The 22,289-nt window shown below is 35.9% G+C and overlaps 1 protein-coding gene and 1 pseudogene across 3 annotated transcripts in view; both read left to right on the top strand.

The window, feature by feature from the left end:
• The window catches only part of Arhgap5 (Rho GTPase activating protein 5), a 79,737-nt gene extending 58,634 nt beyond the window's left edge, over positions 1-21,103 (top strand). For all 3 annotated transcript variants that reach the window (XR_003847955.1, XM_008824221.3, XM_008824222.3), the window contains 4 exons: positions 9,892-9,969; positions 12,271-12,402; positions 14,375-14,480; positions 18,910-21,103. Coding sequence is in view for 2 of the 3 variants with exons in the window: in XM_008824221.3 (XP_008822443.1) it covers positions 9,892-9,969; positions 12,271-12,402; positions 14,375-14,480; positions 18,910-19,237 (644 nt within the window). In the remaining variant the exon portion in view is untranslated. The remainder of the gene's footprint in view (positions 1-9,891; positions 9,970-12,270; positions 12,403-14,374; positions 14,481-18,909) is intronic.
• Positions 7,788-7,905, top strand: LOC115068623 (annotated as a pseudogene).
• Positions 21,104-22,289: the final 1,186 nt, after the last annotated feature.

Below are 22,289 nucleotides of genomic sequence, written 5' to 3' on the forward strand. Positions count from 1 at the left end.
GTGGTGCCTGTGCAGAGGTCAGAAAAGGATGTGGGATCCCCCTCAACTGGAGTTAAGGACAGTTTTTAGCCACCTTGTGGGTGCTGAGCACCAAACCCAGGTCCTCTGCAAAAGCAGCCAGTGCTCATATACATTGAGCCATTTTTCCAGCCCCATTGCTTAGTGTTTTTGACACATTGACTGTAGTACGTTATGGGAAAGTTCTTCTCTAATTATGTCTGTTTGGGATTCCAGATGCCTCGTTCATTTGTAATTTTATTGAGTAGTTTGTGTGTCTGTAGTTTTTATCTAAGCTCCTTTCATAGTATGGATTCTTATAAGTTTGGTTTGTTGATCATATCCTAGAGTTGTTAGACATTGTCATTTTTTTTTCTTTGTTGATACTTGATGGCAGAATTTTGCTAACTTTATCCTCCATTCCTGGTACTGTTTCTTCTGTTTGATCAATTTTGTTGGTGACATTTTACTGTTACTTATTTGATGTTTTTTATTTCTAACATGAGTTTATTTTTCCCGTCTGCACCCCCCTGTAGTATTCTGTCTTACATGTTAAGGCCTATCAAGTCAAGTTTGTGTACCCAGATCTCCCTCCTTGTGATTTCATTCACTAGAGCCTGTTCAGCCTGTCGGTGTCACTCCCTTAAAGATCAACTCCCTCACCCAGCAGTGATAAGCTGCCAATAGTTTCTTGGTTAAGGTTGGGGCCTACTGCCCATTTCCCCAGTTCTGTGCTGGGTTTTGTCTGACTGAGTCTGCATGGGTCTTGTGCATGCTGTTGCCACTCCTGTAAGTTCATATGGGCAAGTTCCTAGGAGCCTGGAAGACAGTTTCCATTTTGCTAATTTTCTCATTTTACTGACTTGTTCCTCTGTTGCTGACTTCACTCTCTAGGTTCTGCATTGAATTCATAGGCTTGTTTGTATCCCTCCTGAAGTCATTGGTCAGTTACCAGTAAGCTCCTGAACTTCTTCCAACATTTTATGTCAGTATCTTTGAGTTTAATAGTTAAAGAGGTAACGATCTTTTGGAAGGATTATGTTGCCTTTCTTTTTCCTGTTTTTTTATGTTTCTGTGTTGAGAGTTATACGTCTGCAGTTTGGATATTTGGTTTTTTTTTTTTTTAATCCAGAGTAACACTATTAGGAATGTAAATGGACTGATGCTATAGAAAACAATTGATGGTTCCTCAAAACTCTAAACAGAATTATCAGCAATTTCACTCCTAGGCATATACCCTAAAGAACTCACAAGTACTCAAATCTATACTGTTTGTAGTAGTACTATTTACAGAAATCACAAGGTGAATATAATTCAAATACTGACTATGAGTAAACTAAGTGTGGTACAGCCATACTCTGACATTTAACCACAGAAAACTGTAAAGGACAAACCATACTGTAATGAAGATGAATTCCAAAAGTATAGTGAGGTCCTGTCTCCAAAAAACAAAAATAAAGGGAACAAAAAACTCTAATATGATATTTATTAGAAATAGCAAAAGGTTGTTTGGTGTGTGTATCTTGTTCTTGAGATATGGAGAATTGTAGTATTTCACCATATTTAACCACAACTAAAGAGTGCATTAGCTGTAGGCTTTTCATAAATGTGTTTTAACATGTTTTAAAAAGGTTACTTCTATTACTAGTTGAAGAGTTTCATCATGAAAAGTGTTGAATTGTGTCAAATGCTTTGAGATGGTCATATAGGTTCTCCTTCCTGTATTCTGTCACTTCATTGATTTTTTTTTTTTTTTAATAGGTTGTACTTGTTTTTCTTGGATAAATCCTGGTTGGTTCATATGTTGGTTCATTTGTTTGGCTAGTAGTTTGTTGAAGATTTTTGTATTTATACTAGCCAAACAAGGACTCACGGTTTTCTTTCCTGGTAGTTTATCTTTGATAATTAGGGTATCACAGCCTCTTAAAATGAGTTACAAAATATTTCTCTTCAATTTTGAAGAAGGAGTAATATGAGATTAATTCCTATTAATATATTTTTAAGGGATTGGTATAATCTGAAGCTGTGTGATTCTTCACTTTCTTGTTGCCAGGTTTTCATTATCAGAAAAAGCTTATTATTAGTTACAGGTCTGTCGAGGTTTTTCTGATTTTCTTTAGTGAACTTTGTGTGTATTGCTAATAATTTTCCCATTTCACTTGGATTATGTCTTCTGTTGGCATGAAATTGTTCATAATACCTTAGTCTTGTAATTCTTTTTATTTTTGTGTTTTCATTAATGTCACTATTTTCATATCTGAATTTGGTAATTGAAGTCTTCTTTGCCCAGCCTGCTTGGTCAATCTATCTAAAAGTTTGTCAATCTCATTGATCTTCTCAAAGAATGAACTTTTAGAGTTGTTGATTTTCCCTGGTTTTCTGTTTTTTATTTTCTGATATTTATTTCCTTTATTCTGCTAGCTTTGAGTATAGACTGTTCTCCTTTTCTGAGTCCTTAAAGTGAACCATAAAACAGAGTGCTTGTTTGTTCTGTGTTACTGGTTATTGAACTGAGGGCCACACACATGCTAATAAGCATGCTGTCTATTGAGCTACACCCCCCAGTCTGAGGGTCTGCTTATTGAAGGTGTTTATAGTCACAGATTTCTCTTTAAAGAATGCTTTTGCTGAGTCCTGTAGGTTTTCCATTTTATTCATTTCAGGATATTTTCTAATCTCATTTGTAATAATCTTTGATCCATTGGCAGTTTAAGAGTATGTTGTTTAATTTCCATTTATTTGTCAATTTTCTTTTGTTACTCATTTATATCTTCATTTCTTTGTCACCTGAGAATATGCTCATGCACTTTGTTTTGTGAACTAATGTGGTCTGCCTTAGGGAGTATTTACTGTGCCCTTTGACAGAGAATGTACATTGTGATGTGTTGGATGTTCTGTGTCTTGTCTCCTTGGCTCTTGATGCTGTTCAAGTCTTCTCTTCCTTGATGGCCTTTATCTAGTTGCTGTGTGCATTGTTGTACTGTAGGATTTTACTCTTTCCTCACTTTCATAGTTGAGCTTCAGTTTTGCCTCTTATATTTTAGAATGTTCCTTGGGTACATGGGTTCCAAATCACTACATCATCTTGATGGATTCCCTCTGTTACTATATAATGACTTTTGTATCTCTTGTAGCAATTTTTTTCTTAGAGCTCTATTGTTTTCTGTTAATTAAGATAGACACTTGTTTTTATTTGCATGGATACAGTTTTTCAATCTTTTAGGTTTGTTTTGTTTGAGACTGGGTCATCTTATTATCCTTGTGCATGAACTTCTAGGTTCAAGTGATCCTCCTGCCTTGGTCTCATAAGCAGCCAATACCATTGTTATCAGTACCTTGATAGGCCTTTCAATCCTTTACATTCAAATATTTGTGTCATTAGTTCTGTGATGATATCTTATAGGCTGCATAATGTTTTTTTCTTTTTATCTATTTGATCAGTCTCTATTACAGAGAAAAGGAGAGTTCAAGTTAGCTTTTTTAATTGTTACCAAGGGGTTATAACTAACATCTTCACTTTTTACCAGTCCTGTTTTAATTAAATCCAATTTTATTTCAAAAGTACACAAAATTCCTTTACAACTGTTTCGCATCCCTTTAAATTAATGCCACAAATTGCATCTTTACACATTGTATGTCTGTTAACAAAAATTTGTTATGTTTATGCACTTAAGATATAAACTCAGAACAGAATGGGAAATTACAGACCAATCATAGCTGAAATACAAGTACTGGCTTATGTATTATGCACTTAGTGCAGCTCTGGTTTTTGTTTGTTTGCTATTTGCTCATCTGTGTTTGGCTATTGTTAGAGCTTCAAGTTTCTGTCCATCGTTTCAGCTTCGTATACTCCCTGTCATTTCATATAGGATGTGTCCAATCTCAGCTTTTGTTTCTCTCCTAATTACTTAATTTTCCTTCATATTTGAAGACTGGTTTTGCTAGATGAAGAATTTTTGATAGGTACTTGAGTTTTCTGTTTCTTCTTTTTTAACGTTTCTTCATTTTCCTTTTTTGTTCCTGTAGACTGGGTCTCGGCCAGTCTTAACTAACCCCGATTCTTTCCTGTCCTGCTCACATCTGTTGTAAGCATTCAGAGTAAGTTCTTCACTTCACTTTTCATCGTACTTTTCAGATCCAGAATTTCTCTTTGGGACCTTTTTATTATTTCTCTGTCTTTATTGATGTTCTGGTTTTTTGCTTTTGAAATAGGGTGTCATGAAGCCCAAGCTGGCCTGGAATTTGCTGTGCATCCAAGGATGACCTTGAGCTCTTGGTCCTCCAGCCTCCACCTCCCAAATGTTGAGACTGCACGTATATACACCACCATATCTGCCTTCTGGTCATTAATTAATTCTATTGATTTCCTTTAGTTTTTGGTTCATGGTTTCCTTTAGTTCTTAGTGGATTCCCCCCCCCCCAAAAAAAAGGTGTTCTAAAAATCTCTATAAGTGCATTGGCTGGTCTCTTCATGAATAATCTTTATTTTCCCTGTAGGGGGTTACACTTTGAATGCCTCTTAATTTGTTATGCAAACAGATGACTTTGAAATTTTTGGCAGCTCTGGAAATCATCTTGTTCCCCCCTCAATAAGATTGTGCTGTTTGTGGGTTATGTTGTTTGCTTGTTTAGTGACTTGTCCACTGTTGTACACTGTATTTTTCAGTTTTTGCCACTGAGGTCTGTATTCCATAAGTTTAGTGTTCTAGTAGTTTCCTTAAGTGCCTAGAACCAAAGGGGAGAAAATACTTTGACTCCAGAGAGTTGATGAAAGGCAAGCCTTTGCATTCCTCTGGGAACCACCAGACAGGTCAGAGTCCACAACCACAATTCTTTGGCAAGAATTAGTCCTTATTGCTCCCTCTGGCACTTGACAGCTTTCATCCAGAATGTAGACTATGTTCATGAGTCTGCCAGTCTAGGATTATGGAAGATAGCGTATAGGTAATTTAGAGGTTCTTTCCTCGCTAACATTTCCCGGATTTATTTGTGTGTGTGTGTGTGTGTGTGTGTGTGTGTGTGTGTGTGTGTTCAGATGTGCATGGGCATATGTGTGTCCTTATGGAAGCCCAGAGTTAATGTCTAGGATCTTCTTCAATTACTCTCCACTTTGTAGAGGCAGGGTCTCTTGCTGAGCCCAGAGCTTGCCAAGTCTGACTAGCCAGTTTGCCCCTGAGATCCCAGTTCTGCCTCCAGAATGCTAGGATTAACAGCAGCTGCCACATCTGCGTAGCTTTTACATGGGTTCTGGGGATCTGAATTCTGGTCCTCAAAATTGCACAGTATGTACTTTCTTTATATCAACAAAGACCTTTACAGCAACATCTAAATTAACATTTGATTGAATAACTGAGTACTATACCCAGTCAAGTTAACATATAAAACTCAAAAAGACAAAAACAAAACCTTTACTATCTATACTTAGCAATATGTATTTTAATTCAGAAATAGATCTTTGAACTGCCTAAATGTAACTAATAAAAAAAATTTGAATTTATGATAGTTGTTAGATACAGATGTATAAATATATAGATACAGATGTATAAAACTAAGGAACTAAAAAAAGAGAGATGGCTCAGCTGTTAAGACACTCCTGCTTTAGAGGACCCAGGTTTGATTCTCAGCAGCCACATGGTGGCTAACAGCTGTCCATAATCCAGTTCCAGGGGATCTGATACCCTCTTCTGCAGGCAAAACACATACACGTAAAATATAAATAGATGAATAAAATTTTGTTTTATTTTGGTTTTCTTATTTTTTTTATTCCAAAGAGAAACAATTTTTAACACATCTTTCCAGAAGTAACTTGAAGTAGGTTACATAAAAATATGTAGGCAATGAAGTTTAAGGGGAGAAAAATAGGAATAAGAAATCAAAGACCAAAAGATTTGGCAACATGGAGTCAAGTTTGGTGGAATAATGAAGGTTTCCGTTAGCTCTGTTCTTTTTTTTTTTTTTTAATTCTAAGTTTATTGGGCTTGCTAAAAGAGCATGGGGGTTTATTTACAGACGAGTGGGCACCCCCCCCCCATTTACAGCTGCACTGGAAAGTCCACACTCAAATAATATATCTGTGACCTCTTGACAGCTGCACAAAATGGCATGCCTCATGGTGTTCTCGGCTTATAGATCTTAGCCCCTCCCCCACATGCAGCTAAGGTTGCCTGATTGGGTGGGAGGGGTAACTGACTCCCCCAAGAACCCCTTGACAAGCATGGGATGGAGGTGTGACTATAGCTTGGCCGGCATAGTGGTTGGAGGACACTTCCGGTTAACCCTCCACACCTTTCTCCAGCTCTTACATTCTTTCCGCCAACCTCTTCCACAAAGATCCCTGAGCCTTGGAGGGGGTAATAGGTGTGAGATGATCTTCCTCCCATTGTGGCAAGGCACTGAACCTTCAGGTCTCTGCATCATCTGTTTTCCATGGGCTATTGGCCCGTTTCAGTGGGATTCCATCTCTTATAAGGATTTGGTGCTAAGATCCACAAATTAGGGAGAACATATGTCTTCTGTTTTTCTGAATCTGTATTATTTCACTTAGTATAACAGTTTCTAGATCCATCCATTTACCTGTAAATTTCATTATTTCATCTTTCTTTACTGCTGAGTAGCACGCCATTGTGTAAATATACCACATTCATTAATCAACCATCAGTTGAGGGGCACTTAGGTTGCTTCCATCTCTTAGCTATTGTAAAAAGAGCAGCAACAAACATGGTTAAACAAGTGTCTATGCAAGGAGTGGTTTTTAAGAGTTCTCCACACTGCTTTCCATAGGGGTTGTACGAGTTTACAGTCCCACCAGCAGTGAATGAGCTTATTTTGTTTTTTGAGACAGGGTCTCCCTGTAGCCCCAGCTGACTTGGAATGCGCTATGAAGACCAGGCTGGCCTCTATCTCAGAGATCCTTTCTGCCTCCCAAATATTGGACTTAAAAGCGTGTACCACTATGCCTGGCCAAAAAATTTATAACTTATTTTAATTTCATCTTTTCAGAAAAGTACAAAAGTACAAAAAATTGGCGTGTATTTTTATTTTGTCCTAATAACTTATTATACATATTATGTATGTGTGTGTGCTTATTTACCTTGAACCATTTGAAGAAAAGTTTAAGGCAACAGTCCCTAAACCTGTGCACTTTTTTTCCCCCCTACCAAAAAAATTCTCATGCAAAACCACAGTAATCAATCATGAAAGTAGTACACAAAACTATTGTCTGCATATGGTACATGTTTAGATTTTAACACATGGTAGTATCTTGTAAGACTTTTTCTTGGTGGAAGGTACAGTCCAGGAGCTGATGTGGATACATTTACTCTGACTGAGTCTTTGCTTGAGAGGGGTTTCATGTATCCAAAGCTGGCTTTGTACTCATGATGTAGAGCTCTGATCCTCTTGCTTTCTCTGCCTCAGAAGTGCTGGGATTACAGGCAGTGGCTGCCATACTCAGTTTTATGTGGTGTTGAATATTAAACCCAGAACATCATACATGCCAGGCAAGCACTCTACGAACTCAGTTACATCCTCAGTCTTGATCGAGTTGTTTTCAGTTCCTTTCATTTGGAAGGGGTCCTTATTTGCCTTTGTTTTTCTTGGCTTTTATGGTTTTCAAAATTACAAGCTTTTAATTTGTAGGCTGGCCCTTAATGTGGGTTTGTCTCCTTCCTCATTAGATACAAACCAGACGTTTTGTCTGAAATTCGACAAAAGCGGTATTTTGTCCCTACTCAGTGCATCATATCTGGAGATTGTCTCAATATAAGTGATTACATTTTCGCATTTTGTTGTCTTAAGACCATACCACCCTGAACACTCCCAATCTCGTCTGATCTTGGAAGCTAAGGAGGGTCGGCCTGGTTAGTACTTGGATGGGAGACCACCTGGGAATACCAGGTGCTGTAGGCTTTAAAATGAATGAATGAATGAATGAATGAATATAAATAAATGTTGACATTTGTTGCTCTCTGCTGGACCTTGTTGTTGGTGTTAGAACTTTGAATGTAACAGCTTCTTTGTAGGGATATGATGAGTTTTTCTTTCCCACTTACTCATATTGCTATTAACTTAACCTATTTTTATGTTCATTGAAATAACAGCATTTTAAAATTATTTTTATTATTTAAATCTGTTGGCATAATTCTATTTAAGTATTTCATTACTCTCTGGCATATGATATACCAGGTTTGACAATACTTTTCTTTTGGGTTTTTTTTGATATGGGGTCACTCTGTAGCCCCAGCTGGCCTAGAGCTGTAGTCCTCGATTTCATGGAGAGCCACTTGCCCTTGCCTCTCAACTGCAGAGATAAAAGGCGTGTACTACCATGCCTGTCTGACTGTACTTTTTTTGATCAAGCCTTGAATTCAGCCTCTTTGCCAAAGAGCTGTGTTTTCTTTTGATGATAAATGCTATTTAGAAACCACAATTGGAGCTGCTTCTGTACCCTAACAGAAGCAGTCCTAGGAAATAAATACATGTATGCATGTTTTCCTGCATATACATATGTACATATTTAATTTTATATTTGTTAAAAGCTATGAATTTATGGATACCTACAATTTTGATGTACTAAGTATTCTTTAGTTCAGTGTGTTTTGTATCGATTAGTTCCTTTCTCCAAAGGTGGAAACCATCTTCCCATCATCTTCAGTATACACGATAATTTGTTCAAGTCTAGAGTACACAAAAGTATACATATGCTAGAATGGAATCCTAACTAGAGTTAAATATTTACTTAAATTTCTTTAATTTTTAAGGACTGATGTACAGTGAGGTACACTAGGCATGACAGGGACAGTTATGTGCATTTTTGATAGATGCACAGAACATTTTAATCACCTTTTGTGTTCTTTCTCAACTAGTTTCCTAGCCACCCGATGAAACAACCAGAGAGAAAGAAAAATAATTTTACCCTGTGCATACTTGGCATACTGCCCCATGAATGGTATTGGAACAATTTTTCTAATGTTCTTTCTGTGAACTCTGATGAGAGGTATACATGCCTTATTAATAAGGTTTTTGAAAACACGTAGGTGCTTCCCACCAAGCACAGTTTGTACTTCTGGAAATCTCCTGTATCAGTAGGCCTCTCCACCACTGTACCAGAAGGGAGAGGGCTGAGAGTTAGGGTTAGAATTGCAGGCTCTTGACTTGCATCCTCTGATAATACTGTGGCAGGGAAGGAGATGATTTCTTACCTCAGGGTAGGAGGAGACAGATTCCATTTGGTTTGATTTGAGTAGAGTGATTATAGCAAAAAAGAAAGATTTACTAGCAAGATGGCTCAGCAGGTAAAGTTGCCTGACTGTATAGTCTTGATGAACCAGAGTTCTGATCCCCAGAACCCACATACAGGTGGAAAGAGAAAACTGACTCCACAGAGTTGTCCCCTGACTTCCACACACACACATGTACCCGCCCCCACTCAATCGTACACACACATATAGTAATAATTTTTAAAGAGTTGTCTTGATAAGACAACTTGTAAAAATGAGAGAGGCTTTTCTTACTGATTTTTTTTGGGAGGGATTATTGTTTAGTTTTTAGGAGGTTTCACATCAAAAAGATTGTGAGGGTGGGAGGTGTATGTATGCACACAATATACCTGTATGTACACACACACCCACACATATATTTCACATATATTTCAAGGATTTGATCATCACTTATTGGATGAAACAGGGAAAAGTTTGTCTACTTAATATTATTTGGAACTAATGTCCTGAATGATTTCAGGACATTCAAGTAGTAGTTTGTTAAGAACTTACTTAAATATCAGGAAAATTTATTAAACACACTTCATCACATTTTGTTAGGTAACTAAGGATTTAGTATTAAATGTATTCTTTGTTATGAATATATGTTTATAAAACATTTTTTTAAATCTCTTAGGATTATGTACTGAAGGACTGTACCGAGTTAGTGGAAATAAAACTGATCAAGACAATATTCAAAAGCAGTTTGATCAAGGTAAGATAATTACAAAATAAAATCACTGTTTTCCTTCTTGGAGTTTTATGGTAGGGATTGGTTTTGGAATCTTCTTAGGGAAATGGACATGGAAAAGAGAGAGTTTGAAAGTGTGATTTAAATACTAAATATATAGTAGCCACAGTTCTGAAGGTAGGAAATTGCTAGGGAAGGTCTGTCTTTGCACTAACCAAAAATGCTGTTTATTCCTTTAGAGTCTTGTTAGGAAGTTGGATATTAGGAAATGATACATTGGAAATATGAAACTTTTAAAATGCATTTAGAATAAAAGATCTGAGACAGTTGAACAGTTGGGTCAAGAAAACACAAGTGTTACATCTATTTTAATGTGTGAAGGCAGAAGACAAAAAGGACTTACTGAAAAGAAGGTGCTTAGAATTGAAGCAGAGTCTGTTTTAAGCTCAAAAGCAATGGAATTTATAGGTTTTGTTTTAAAAATAATGAGTATCTATTTCATATGTTGAGACTGTGGGGATTAGTATAATACAAACATTTTTGAGATAGGGCAAGATATATTATGGACCATGTACTCTGGTTCTTACCATATTTATTGTTTCCAATCCAATAAGCTATCTGACAAATAAAAGACTAATAATTGAATCTCTATAAAGCCAGCAGCAGAATTAGACAAGCAATAAATTTACTTATGCTGGATCATCATCTTTGTATATCAAAGATAGTACTATGTAAAAGTGTTTTTTAATAGCTAATAACGAATCTTTAGTAATGAATTCAGAGCTAAGTTCCCTACTCATAATTCCATATGTGATCAGAGACATACATGAAAAATGAAACTATTTTATTAGGGGAAAAATAAGTGAATATTTTTATTTTTATTTTTACTCTTAGACTAGGAAATGCCTAAATTTGGTATAAAACCTAGAAAACTTGAACCAAATTAACAAACTGAACTGTCTGAAAATGTAAAAATTCTGTATGAGAATATAAGTAAAATCAAGAGACAAACTATAATCTTAGAGAGTCTGAATACCTATACAGATTAAGCCACAGACATATATTTGAAAATATGCTCAACCTCTACCAATGACAAAGAAATGAAAATTTATTTAAGATTGTATTATTAGTGAAAAGGGTGGTCGGTAGGATCAAAAGTCAAACAGGTTATTTTGTATACTTGGTTGTAGGTACATTTTGAGAGGCAGTTTATGGATATTAAAATTCAGATTCCTTTGTTAGAGAAAGTCTTCAAGGAATTTATGTTAAAAAGCCTTTGCATGAGCATACTAAAGGCATATCAAATTGGTAAAATTTTGCTTCCAGTGAAGAAGGCAGGGTAGTAGATGGGGCTCTTGGAGTCAGATCAGTGGTTTTGTTTTGAGTCTTGCCACTTATTATCCTTATGCTTCGGGTAAGTTTATCTTTCTAGATCTCATTTTTTTCATCACACAGTGGAGGCAATTAAGAGTAAATATGGGGGTGATGAGGTAATACTTGTTCAGTAAGATATGTAAATAGGTCATATTTAAGTGACCAAAGAAGGGCTCAAAATACAAGCAATGATTATACCTAGGCAATGGAATAATTTATTTTTCTGGTCTATATTTTTACACGAGTGACTTACTAATAAACCTTATGATATACCCTTAGTATGTTTCATTCTTATTTTTTAAGTCAGCCCTTCACTGATAAGGTAATTATTTAGCCTATTTTATGTAAAATGTTACAATATAAAGTTAAGGGACTGGAGAGATGGCTGAGCAGTTAAGAGCACTGATTGTTCTTGCAGAAGGACCCGGGTTTGAATCCCAGCACCCACATGGCAGCTAACAACTGTCTGTAACTCCAGTTCCAGAGGATCTGACAGCCTCTTCTGTCCTCTGCGGGCACTGCACGACCTGGGTGCACTTACCTACATGCAGGCATAACACTCCTACGCATAAAATAAAAATAATAAATAAGATATATATTTTTTAAGTTAAAAGGGCCAAATTAGAATTTATATACATAATTTGTATTTTCTATTTTGTTATGGTCGCTTTTAAATAGTCTATATGTAAACACAGAAATTAGGAGCCCTAGGTATTAGTAAAAGTTCTTTAATACACTATGTACTATATACTGATGTGTACTGTGTAGTTTTTCTTAACAAAAAGTGTTTCTTGCTTAGGACTTCTCTTTCCCTGATCTGTATGGTTTGTCAGCCTGTGAAGAAAAGGGACTAAGGAGAAATGTCTTTTGATGGAGAAGTGAATGCTTAGCTTACTTCTACAGTAAATTAAAAATTCCATTATTAAGGTAAAATTTTATTTTGTCTTACAGATCATAATATCAATCTGGTATCAATGGAAGTGACAGTAAATGCTGTAGCTGGAGCTCTCAAGGCTTTCTTTGCTGATCTCCCAGACCCTTTAATTCCGTATTCACTTCATCCAGAGCTATTGGAAGCAGCAAGTAAGTATAAACTTGATCTTTGGGGTGTTGGTGATGGCAGTGTCTGGATATCGATTGCTGATATAACCTTACTAGAAACACTTACATAAAGGTATCCACTAAATCTAACAAAGGTCAGGGTCCCCATGGATGACCCTAGTGACCCTCCTGTCTCCTCTCTCCTCATAGCCCTGGGGTTCCTACTTTGACATCAATCACTCAAATGTTTCTAGTATGCACATACTCATTTATTTGGGAAATAGATCCTAATGTCTATTTGGACATCAAGAAACCTAGTGCTTTATTTATATTAATGGCTAAAATGATGTAATTTCTGAATTTCCCCTTTAATATTTCTTTTTTTTAATTTTTTTAATTTTATGTGTATGAGTGTATTGCCTGTATGTATGTGAGTGCCCCTGTGTCCTGCAGTGCTGCAGAGGGCTTCAGATTCCCCTGGAACTGGAGTTGTTAAGGACGGTTTGTAGCCGCCATGTGGGAGCTGGGAATTGAACCCGAGTCCTCTGCAAGAGCAGTCAGTGCTCTTAACTGCTGAGCCATCCCTCCAGCCCAATATTTCTCTTTGATGATGTCTTCAGGTTCTTCTAAATGAGATGCTTTTGTAGCTTTGATTATTTTAAAAATCCTCAGCTGTTTTGTGTTTTTTAATTAAAAACTAGCTAAGGGCAGGCAAGATGATTCAGCAGGTAAAGGAGCTTGCCAGGAAGCCAGACAGCCTGAGATTGTTCCTCTGGAATCTCGCAAACAGCTTTGACAAATTGTCCTGTGATCCCCACACATGTGCTGTGGCATATCCCCCCCTCCCCCGGACATAAATAAGTAAATAATATAAAAAATGAAAAGGTTTTAAATAGCGTCTGGAAAAATGGCTCAGGAGTTAGGAACACTTCTGCATTTGTGGAGGATCCAAGTTTGGTTCCCAGCACCCATGTCACATGGCTCACAACCACCTGCAATTCCAGCTCCAGGGCACCCACCTGTATGGGCACTCATGTGCACAGACATATACACATAATTTAATGAAAGAAAAATTAAAAATCATGTAAAATATTTTTAACACTTAAATACTAGTTCTGATACATTGTCACAAGGAATAATATCTTTATACATATTTCCAGATGTTATTTCTTGACCATAAATAGTTACCTCAGAACTTCCTTAGGACATTTTAAAAGACTAATTTAAAAGTAAAATGTGGCTGGGCGTGGTGGTGCGCACCTTTAGTCCCAGCACTTGGGAGAACCGAGGCAGGCAGATCTCTGAGTTCAAGGCCAGCCTGGACTACATAGTGAGTTCCAGGACAGCTGGGGCTACAGGGACACCCTGTCTCAAAAAGACCAAAAAAATAAATAAATAAAATGTGACATGACTTTTTAGTACTTGATAATTCTACCATGATAAAAAAGAGGAAGAACAGGAAATAAAGCCTTTTTCTCCATTTATTGCAGGAGTACATGTTAGTTCTCCTGTTTTGTAGTTTGCATAAATTTGGAAAATACATTAAAGGTTTATATAAGGGAAAATTTTTTTATAAAGTAGATTTGCAAGTAGGTGTAGTGTAGATAGCTATAGCTTGAAGGCTGTATTCAGCCTAGCATTAATTTTTGGAAGGCTTTTGAGCTGAGAAGCATTTTTATAGCAAAAGAAAAATTTATGAGACATTAAAGTCACAGAAAATTCATATTTTGGAAGTTTTGTTGGATGATAGTCATTGCTTATTATGAATTGTCTGTTCCTGCTTCTGTCGTCCAGCTGTAGGACCAAGGAGTTATGCCTATAAAGCCATAGTATGTATATCAAGAATATTGAGATGAACAGATTTATAAGTAATTAGGTAATTCTAAATAAATATTTAGTTGTATAAAAATATAATATGCTTTAAACACATTCTTAATTTTTAGAGTGAGCTCAACAAGGTTTTAGCAAATATTTGAAAGTACATAAATTTTACAGAACAGTTTTTCTTTTACAGAAATCCCAGATAAAACAGAACGCCTTCATGCCTTGAAAGAAATTGTTAAGAAATTTCATCCTGTAAACTATGATGTGTTCAGATACGTGATAACACATCTAAACAGGTACTTAGAAATAAATGCACTATATATTTCAAACTTGTGAACTTTATAGATTGGGTAATTACAAGGTTTTTGGTTTTCTGTGATGGCAGTCTATAGTTTCTAATTTATATTTAAAAAGCTGTATTATTACTACTTTTTACCATGTAACAGCTACATAGATAGTACAATCCATTTGGGTTTGTTTGTTTGCTTGCTTGTTTATTTACCAGAAATTAAACCCAGGGTCTTGCCACATGTTAGGCAAGCACTCTACCATTGAACTAGCCTATGAGCTGGTAGTTCTCTTATGTGAAATCATAGAATCTTAGTTATAAGATGATAGTTAACCAAATCAACCATTTGGACTTAGTTACAAAAATTGGGGCTTATGCCAGGCGTGGTGGCTCACACCTTTAATCCCAGCACTTGGGAGGCAGAGACAGGTGGATCTCAATGAGTTCCAGGCCACCTGGGGCTACAGGGAGACCCCATCTCAAAAAAAGACTCCCCCCCCCCCAAAAATGGGGCTTAAAAGGGTTAAATCATAATTAGAATGCTTGCCTCTTCTGCCATAGCCTGTTGTTTGTTGGGTGTCTCATACAGTGAGATTTTTTCACAAATTACCTGAACCAGAACTGTAGGATACTAATTCTGGCATTCCTGACACTAAATATTTTAAGCTTCAAGTTTATATTAAGCAAAAGGTATAGTTTTAATGATTTAAATGCTTAGTCAAACAGGTGTCAAATTTGAAATAATTACTAAAATTGTAACCTTGGGCAAATTGCTTACCATCTTGAGTCTTGATTTTTTTCAACTGTAAAAATGAGAAAACATTTCACTAAGTTGTTCTGAAGACTGAATAGGATTGTTTGCATTTGTACTAAGTTTTTCAATTCTGTCAAATGTTCTCAGTGGCATTTTAAGGAACTCTGCAGGTTAAGGGTGTAGCCCAGTGGCAAAACATTTGCCTAGCATTTGTGAAGGCCTGGGTTTGATCCTAAACACTACAAGAAAATAAACAATAAAAAGAATAATATCAAAGTCCAAATGGAGTGCATTTTAGTCTATAATTCTTAAAAGAGACTCTGTACAGTGGTATTACTGGTATCAGTGTGCAATACAACCTTATATCAGCATTATAACCCTTTCCCCAATTCGTATGTTGTTTTAAAAAAATACCAACTTGATACATAGCGTTAAAATAGATAAGACAGTATAATGGACAAGTTTTGAAAAGTAACTAATGGTTGGTGTAGTTTGGTACCAGTTTGCATGCAGGGCATACTAGGCCTTACCTAGTATAGGCAATGGTGAGATTTCATGAACATCTAACCAAGCTGAAATAAAAATTGGACTTGATTTAAAAGATTTGGGAGAAAAGGGCAGAGGGCAGAATGTATTCAAAGAATCACAGCACGGACCCACCAAGCTATCTTAGATACTGTGTTCTGGCACTGTTTTTGGCTTTAGTACAATAATGAACAAAGCCTAAAGCATGTTTGGTGCATTGAAGAACAGCAAAAAAGAGGCTTGTCTGAGCAGAACAGAGTAAACTGTTCTACTAATGAAATAAAGAATTTGTTTCAGAATTTAAATCTTATATCATTATGCATACTATTGGTCTTCCTGCGCTCCATCCCCCCCGCCCTTCTTTGGTAAGAGGTGAGACCATACTTCATGGGGGGAAAAAGCCTGGAAGGATTTACATTCATTGTTATTCTCAGTGGTACAAGAAGCACTGGAGGTTAGAGCAGAACATTCAGACTTAAGTTTTAAAAGAAATGCTCTGCTCTACTAGATGTTGTAGTTTGCTTTTCTGTTGCTGTGATAAACACTGTGACCAAAAGCAAATTAAGGGAGGAAAGGGTTTATTTGACTTACAGTTCACAGGTCACAGACCATCATCAAGGAAGGCAGGGTAGGAGCTCAAGCAGGAACTGAAGCAGAAACCATGGAGGAATAAATACTGTTACTGGCTTGCTCCCTAGGTTCTGCTCAGCTAGCTTTCTTAGATAGCCCAGGCCCCCTTGCATAGGAATGGGGTATCTCACAGTGGACTGGGCCCTCTATAAATTAGCAAGTAAGACAGTGCCCAATAGATATGCCCTATGGACCACTCTGATCCAGGCAATCCCCCAATTGAGACCACCTCAGATAATTCCAGGCCATGTCAAGATGACAGCTGAAGCTAACTAGGAGATAGACTATAACTATAAAGGCCTTTTTGGTGGCACAGATTCTCACAGTACTAGGGACATAGCAGTGAACAGAGTTTCATGGGACTTACATTTTAGGAAAAAGGAAAGTATATGTACAATAAATGACTGACAGAGTCACAGCATTGTAAGTCATTCTGAGGAATTATTCTTTGATTACAGTCTTCTACTCTGCACATCCAGTGAATCACATCTACCTTTTTTGATAATTTTTTTCACTTTCTTTTGCATACCATGACTTAGTTACCATTTCTCATTTAAGAATTGATGCCATTTATGATTGACCTTGCTTTTCCAACTTTTTTTTAACTTAAAAACAAATTTATTAAGAATTTCATACATGCACATAAGGTGTTTTGATCAAGCCTGCACCCAGTCCCTTCCCTCCCTCTCCTCCCATATCTCCCCATCACTTTTTTCTGACAACTTCATGTACTCTCTATTTTTTTCAAATGGGGCTTTTTGGTACTCTAACATTCCCCCCTCTGAAGAGGTAGCCCTAAAATCTTTTAGGGATTAGATAAGAGCTCCCAAATACTTTCGACATTTTGGGCCTTTGGAACAGAGTACGTTGCTCATAGGCCCAAGGACATTTTGACTTTTAGCCAAGAAACTGGCTACTTTTCTTTGGGGTCTTTTTCACCCTAACTGCCTAGCCAATTCCTACCTCCTGTTCTTATCACACAATCCCCTGAAAAGGTTACCCAGATTGCTGATAGGGAATCTTTTTCAACATTTATTCCTGTCCTCCCTTCATTCTAAGACCAAAATGATCTTTCTAAAGCATTTTTGTGTGAAGATTTCTTAGTGATTAAATAATACTGACTCCTAGTATAAAATCTAAACACTCGTGCTTCTGTTTGTTCTACCCCCTCTCCCTCTCCTGCATGGTAGTAATGATTTGTGTCACATCTTAACATGACTGCCTCAGGGGTCTCAGAGTGTGGTCCCCAAATCAGCAGCATCAGTATTATCTGGGAATACATTAGTAATGTAGGTTATCAGGCCTCACCCCAAAATAAATGAGAAACCTCAGACACTCACCAGCAGTTGTGTTTCAACGAGCCCTCCAGGAGGTTCTGACAAACGCTGCTGTAATTGTATCTGTAACTGAATTTTTCTTCCTTCTTACCATTGTGTCTATATTTATTACCCTTGACTTAATGGTTACCTTATCCATGAAGCCTTCCCTGATCACTCATTTCTAACCGATGCAGTACCTTCACTTGGTCTTCATTCTATATGCTTTTCGTAGGCATTTCCAGGACCTAGCACTTAACCTGCTACATGGAAACACCATACTGGGTCTACCAGCCACCGACTACTTTTTAACAAAAGATTGACTTTGTTATGAATATTCCACTTATGTCTCTTTTAACACGAATTACTGATTTTTGCCACAACACATTGTTAGGCCACATGTTTTCTTCAGTGAGCTTTTCTGTGTTTTGGAGTTCCCTTTGGTTCAGGGTCTTTTTGTTGTTGTTTTTCCCCTTTTTCATCCTTTTCCCTGGACTGTTCTCCCTTCCTTTCCACAGGGTCTGGTGTAGCTCGGGCTGTCCTGGAATCCACTGTCCTCTTGCTTCAGCCTCTTGAGAACTGGAATTACCATGCCCAGCCTGGACTATTTTCTGTATAGTTTACAGTCCAAGATACGCCACTTATATGCCTTGCTTATCAAAGATACAGTGATAGAAGTGCTTGCTCACATATTTAAAGGACTGGCTGCAAATCATTTAATAATGTGTGGTCATTTGCAAATTGATGTTAAATTTTGAAAGTTAACAATATTTTTGGTTCAAGGAGGTTATAAGTAGTTGTTCCAAAGTTGTTTTAAAGTGGTGGCATGCCCTAATTTTTTTTTTTTTTAATCTCTCAATACTCTTTAAAGACTTTGAATCCAGTTAGAGTTGTTTAAAAACTCAGTAATATTTGTCACAGGACCTTCTTAGCCTAGAGGGAAAGGGTTTTTCCTTATGAATAAAAAAGACTTTAATATGTAACTAGTTAAGCCCTCCCATGTGAAACTTTTAGAAGACTGCCTGGCATTCTCAACACAAATAAGTATTTATTACTGTCTCTTATTTTAGAATATAGTTGAGTGTAGAATGTAAAGAGAAAAGATTTTTAAATTTGAAGGTAAATTCAGGACTAAAGGTAAATCATTCAGCTCTGAGACTTTGTAATTGCAGTAAGTTCTAATTTTTGTTTTTTTCTTTTCATAATTTCAGGGTTAGTCAGCAAAATAAAATCAACCTAATGACAGCAGACAACTTATCTATCTGTTTTTGGCCAACCTTGATGAGACCTGATTTTGAAAATCGGGAGTTTCTGTCTACCACTAAAATCCATCAGTCTGTTGTTGAAACATTCATTCAACAATGTCAGTTTTTCTTTTACAACGGAGAGATTGTAGAAACTGCGAACACCGTGGCTCCACCACCACCTTCAAACCCAGGACAGTTGGTGGAATCAATGGTCCCACTTCAGCTGCCACCACCATTGCAGCCTCAGCTCATCCAGCCACAACTGCAGACAGATCCTCTTGGTATTATATAAGTAGAACGTGATTGTTGACGGCCTCAAATTGGACAAAAAGGAAATCTAGACATGCATGTTTCAGGGTTCAGTAGTATATTTCATGTTTCATACAGATAATCCACATTCAGAATGATGAGACGTTTTCTCTTTGAGCTATATGGAATTCCTTATTCACTTAGCATTACAAATCTAAAACCATGTGGTAAGCATGACTGGAGAGGTTTAATTTTTATAAACAAAAAATAGTTATAAAAATGCAAAGCTGCTGCATGCAACCTTATTGCAATCAGTATATCATTCCTGTGGCAATTTCTGTCACATATTGTGAATAAAATTTTTCTATAGAAATCAAATGATTTAAAAAAAAAAACTTACATATATTAAACATTTAATGCTTTCAGCCTGCTTTATGGCTGGTTTTGTTATTTGATGTGCTAATTTGGGAATTTAATTCACACTCTAGTAGTCTGTATAGATAACTAAAAGCCCCATTAAGTATTTTATAATTTTAGGCTACTTATGCCATTCTTGGGATGTTTGAAAGAAAGAAAAAAAGTACATGTACCATATTTCACATTTCTGCACCTTCATTTTCTAAGTAAACATGTGGATGATTTGATGAGGAGTAAATGACCCTGTTTCTTTTGCGCACATACCAAGGACACACTTGTGGCTAATGTGAGTTTGATAATGTGATGCAAAGGGTAGTTGTTACCAACTCATTTCTTTATGGTCCGTAATGAAATAAACGTTTTGTATACAGTTAATTCTGTAAACGGATGCATGTTGAAAAGATCTTTGATGGTCTTGTAATCTTAATCTAATATATTTTAGATATTTTAATTTTTTCCCCTCTTGGGGAATACATTTAGTATAGTGTAGAAAAATACTTCATGACATTTTCATATAAGGTTATATAACTTTTCATACATAAACATGAAATTTGTTGTAGAAAATTCTTTAAACCAAACATTTTAATCTAGGTCTTCAATTTAATCTGTTCCTTGAATCTATTTTTATGTGGCCCTTGAGAATATATTCCAAAAACCATCCATTGCTAATATAGCAATAAATCACAAACTTGTATTCATATTCTTTTCTGTGATGTGTTATACTACAATCCAAAATGGCTTTTGTACCATTTTTTTAAGACCAGTTTTTTGTTTTGTTTTGTTTTCATGTTGGTACCAGAGTTTCTAGAAATGACTGCTGCTTTGAGGGTTAAATATTTTGTTAGTGAAGATTCAGCCAGAACACTAAATTAGGATAAAACTTATTAAATGGGTGACACAGGTAAATTTAGTTGGGCTGTATTCAAAATTCTTTCATTATCAAACCATATCATTAGTTTTTCTGGAAAGAGAAAATGGTTTGTTTTTGATTGCTAGGTCCTATTTTGTGTAGTAAAGAAGAAATTATTTGGTCACTGTTGTAAGCTCCATACTGCAATTTTAAGATTCCTTCATGTGTATTATAGTAAATAGATGATTTTGAGATTCAAGGCTCCTAAGAGTTTGATTGCCTCATTTTATCCTAAAATAAATATTCTTTTCCAATTGTTCTATCCCAGGTATTGTACTTCACTTTCAACTTCAAGCTATCAGCATGAATCAGGCTGCTGTTGAAGTACATGTATATTATAAATCTTACTTGTGTTATGCTCTGACATCTTTTCTAAGAAAGTCCCTATTATTCCTATTGGAAAGCACACAGGAATTAAGAAAGTACAGTAATTTTTAAAAGAAATATCCGGTAAATGTAGTATTCTTAACTTGTTCTATATTACGTATACCTGTTGTCTATATAGCTTTAATTTATAGCTGTCAGTTTAACATTGGCATGTCTGGCAAAGAAAATTAAACTTTAAGAGTTTTATAAACTGTTTCTAGGTTGCTAAAGAATTTATTTTTCTACTATAAATGGTATAGACAAAGCATCAACTATGTACAGGAAAAAAACACCTATTTCTATTGGAAGTAGGCTTAAAAGAGTTCTCAGAACTGTTCATATCTTTGATTCATTCTGTCATAATTTACTATTGTAATATGTGAATCCCAGTTTATTTAAGCTATTCTCTTATACTGTGTTAATTTAACATTCACCTACATTTAGAATAATTTTTGTTACTAAAATTAGAATATATAATTTTCCACATTAACCACTTTATACCTTTCCCAAAACTTATCTCTGCTTTTCTATGCATTCTATCATTAATTTGACACACTACATAGATAATCATTTAAAAATTCTACATCTGGTTCAGTTAACCAGTGGGCTCCAGTTACTGAAAATTAAAGCACGGTTTAAAGCTCCATCTCTTACACTGACTTGTGTTTGTTTTTCCCAAGAGCATAAATGTTTTAAATATTAGAAAAACAATTCTAAGAAGAGAATGAAGTAATTTTTTCTGGTAAGTTACTGGAACATTTCACTGTTTAGTGACATTTATATGAGAGACTTAAAGGGTTAAAAGAATAGTGGATAGTCTTATGGGTCAGCATTAAGGCATATTTTACAATATTAAAAAATTTCATCTACACACATTGCCATCATTTCGTTTAAATAAAGTTCAGTGCTTATTGTTATATCAGACTCAATACTTAGATTAACAATATTTTTAAAAAGGTCTCTGTTTCAAACTTTGAGTAGATGCTTTTAGAGGGCAAAGTCTATTCAATAGGAATTTGTCAGGGTATACAAATATCTTAAGAACAAAATTCCAGGCACAATATATTTCTGTTTGAAGGGATATTTTTAGTAGTATGTTTTCCCCTTAACCTTTACAGTGTAAATATTGTAGGTAATAGCAATCTAGCTTGGCCAAAAAGCTTATTTTCCATATTGTATGTAAATAACATAGACTTCTTTTCGATCTTTTTTTTTTTTTTTTTTTTGAGGTACTGGAATCTAATTTCTAATATCTCATAGATATAAACAGAGGAAACATTTGAATTAAGAATTTAGGCCTTAGCTACCATGGTGATTTTAGTTTTTTATACAGTAATAATTGTGATGTTATTTGTCAACTGAATATAAATATATATATATAATTTTAAAAAGTCAGAAGTGG

The sequence above is a fragment of the Nannospalax galili genome, unplaced genomic scaffold (assembly GCF_000622305.1).
Source record: "Nannospalax galili isolate Female #2095 unplaced genomic scaffold, S.galili_v1.0 scaffold1509, whole genome shotgun sequence".
NCBI lineage: Eukaryota > Metazoa > Chordata > Mammalia > Rodentia > Spalacidae > Nannospalax > Nannospalax galili.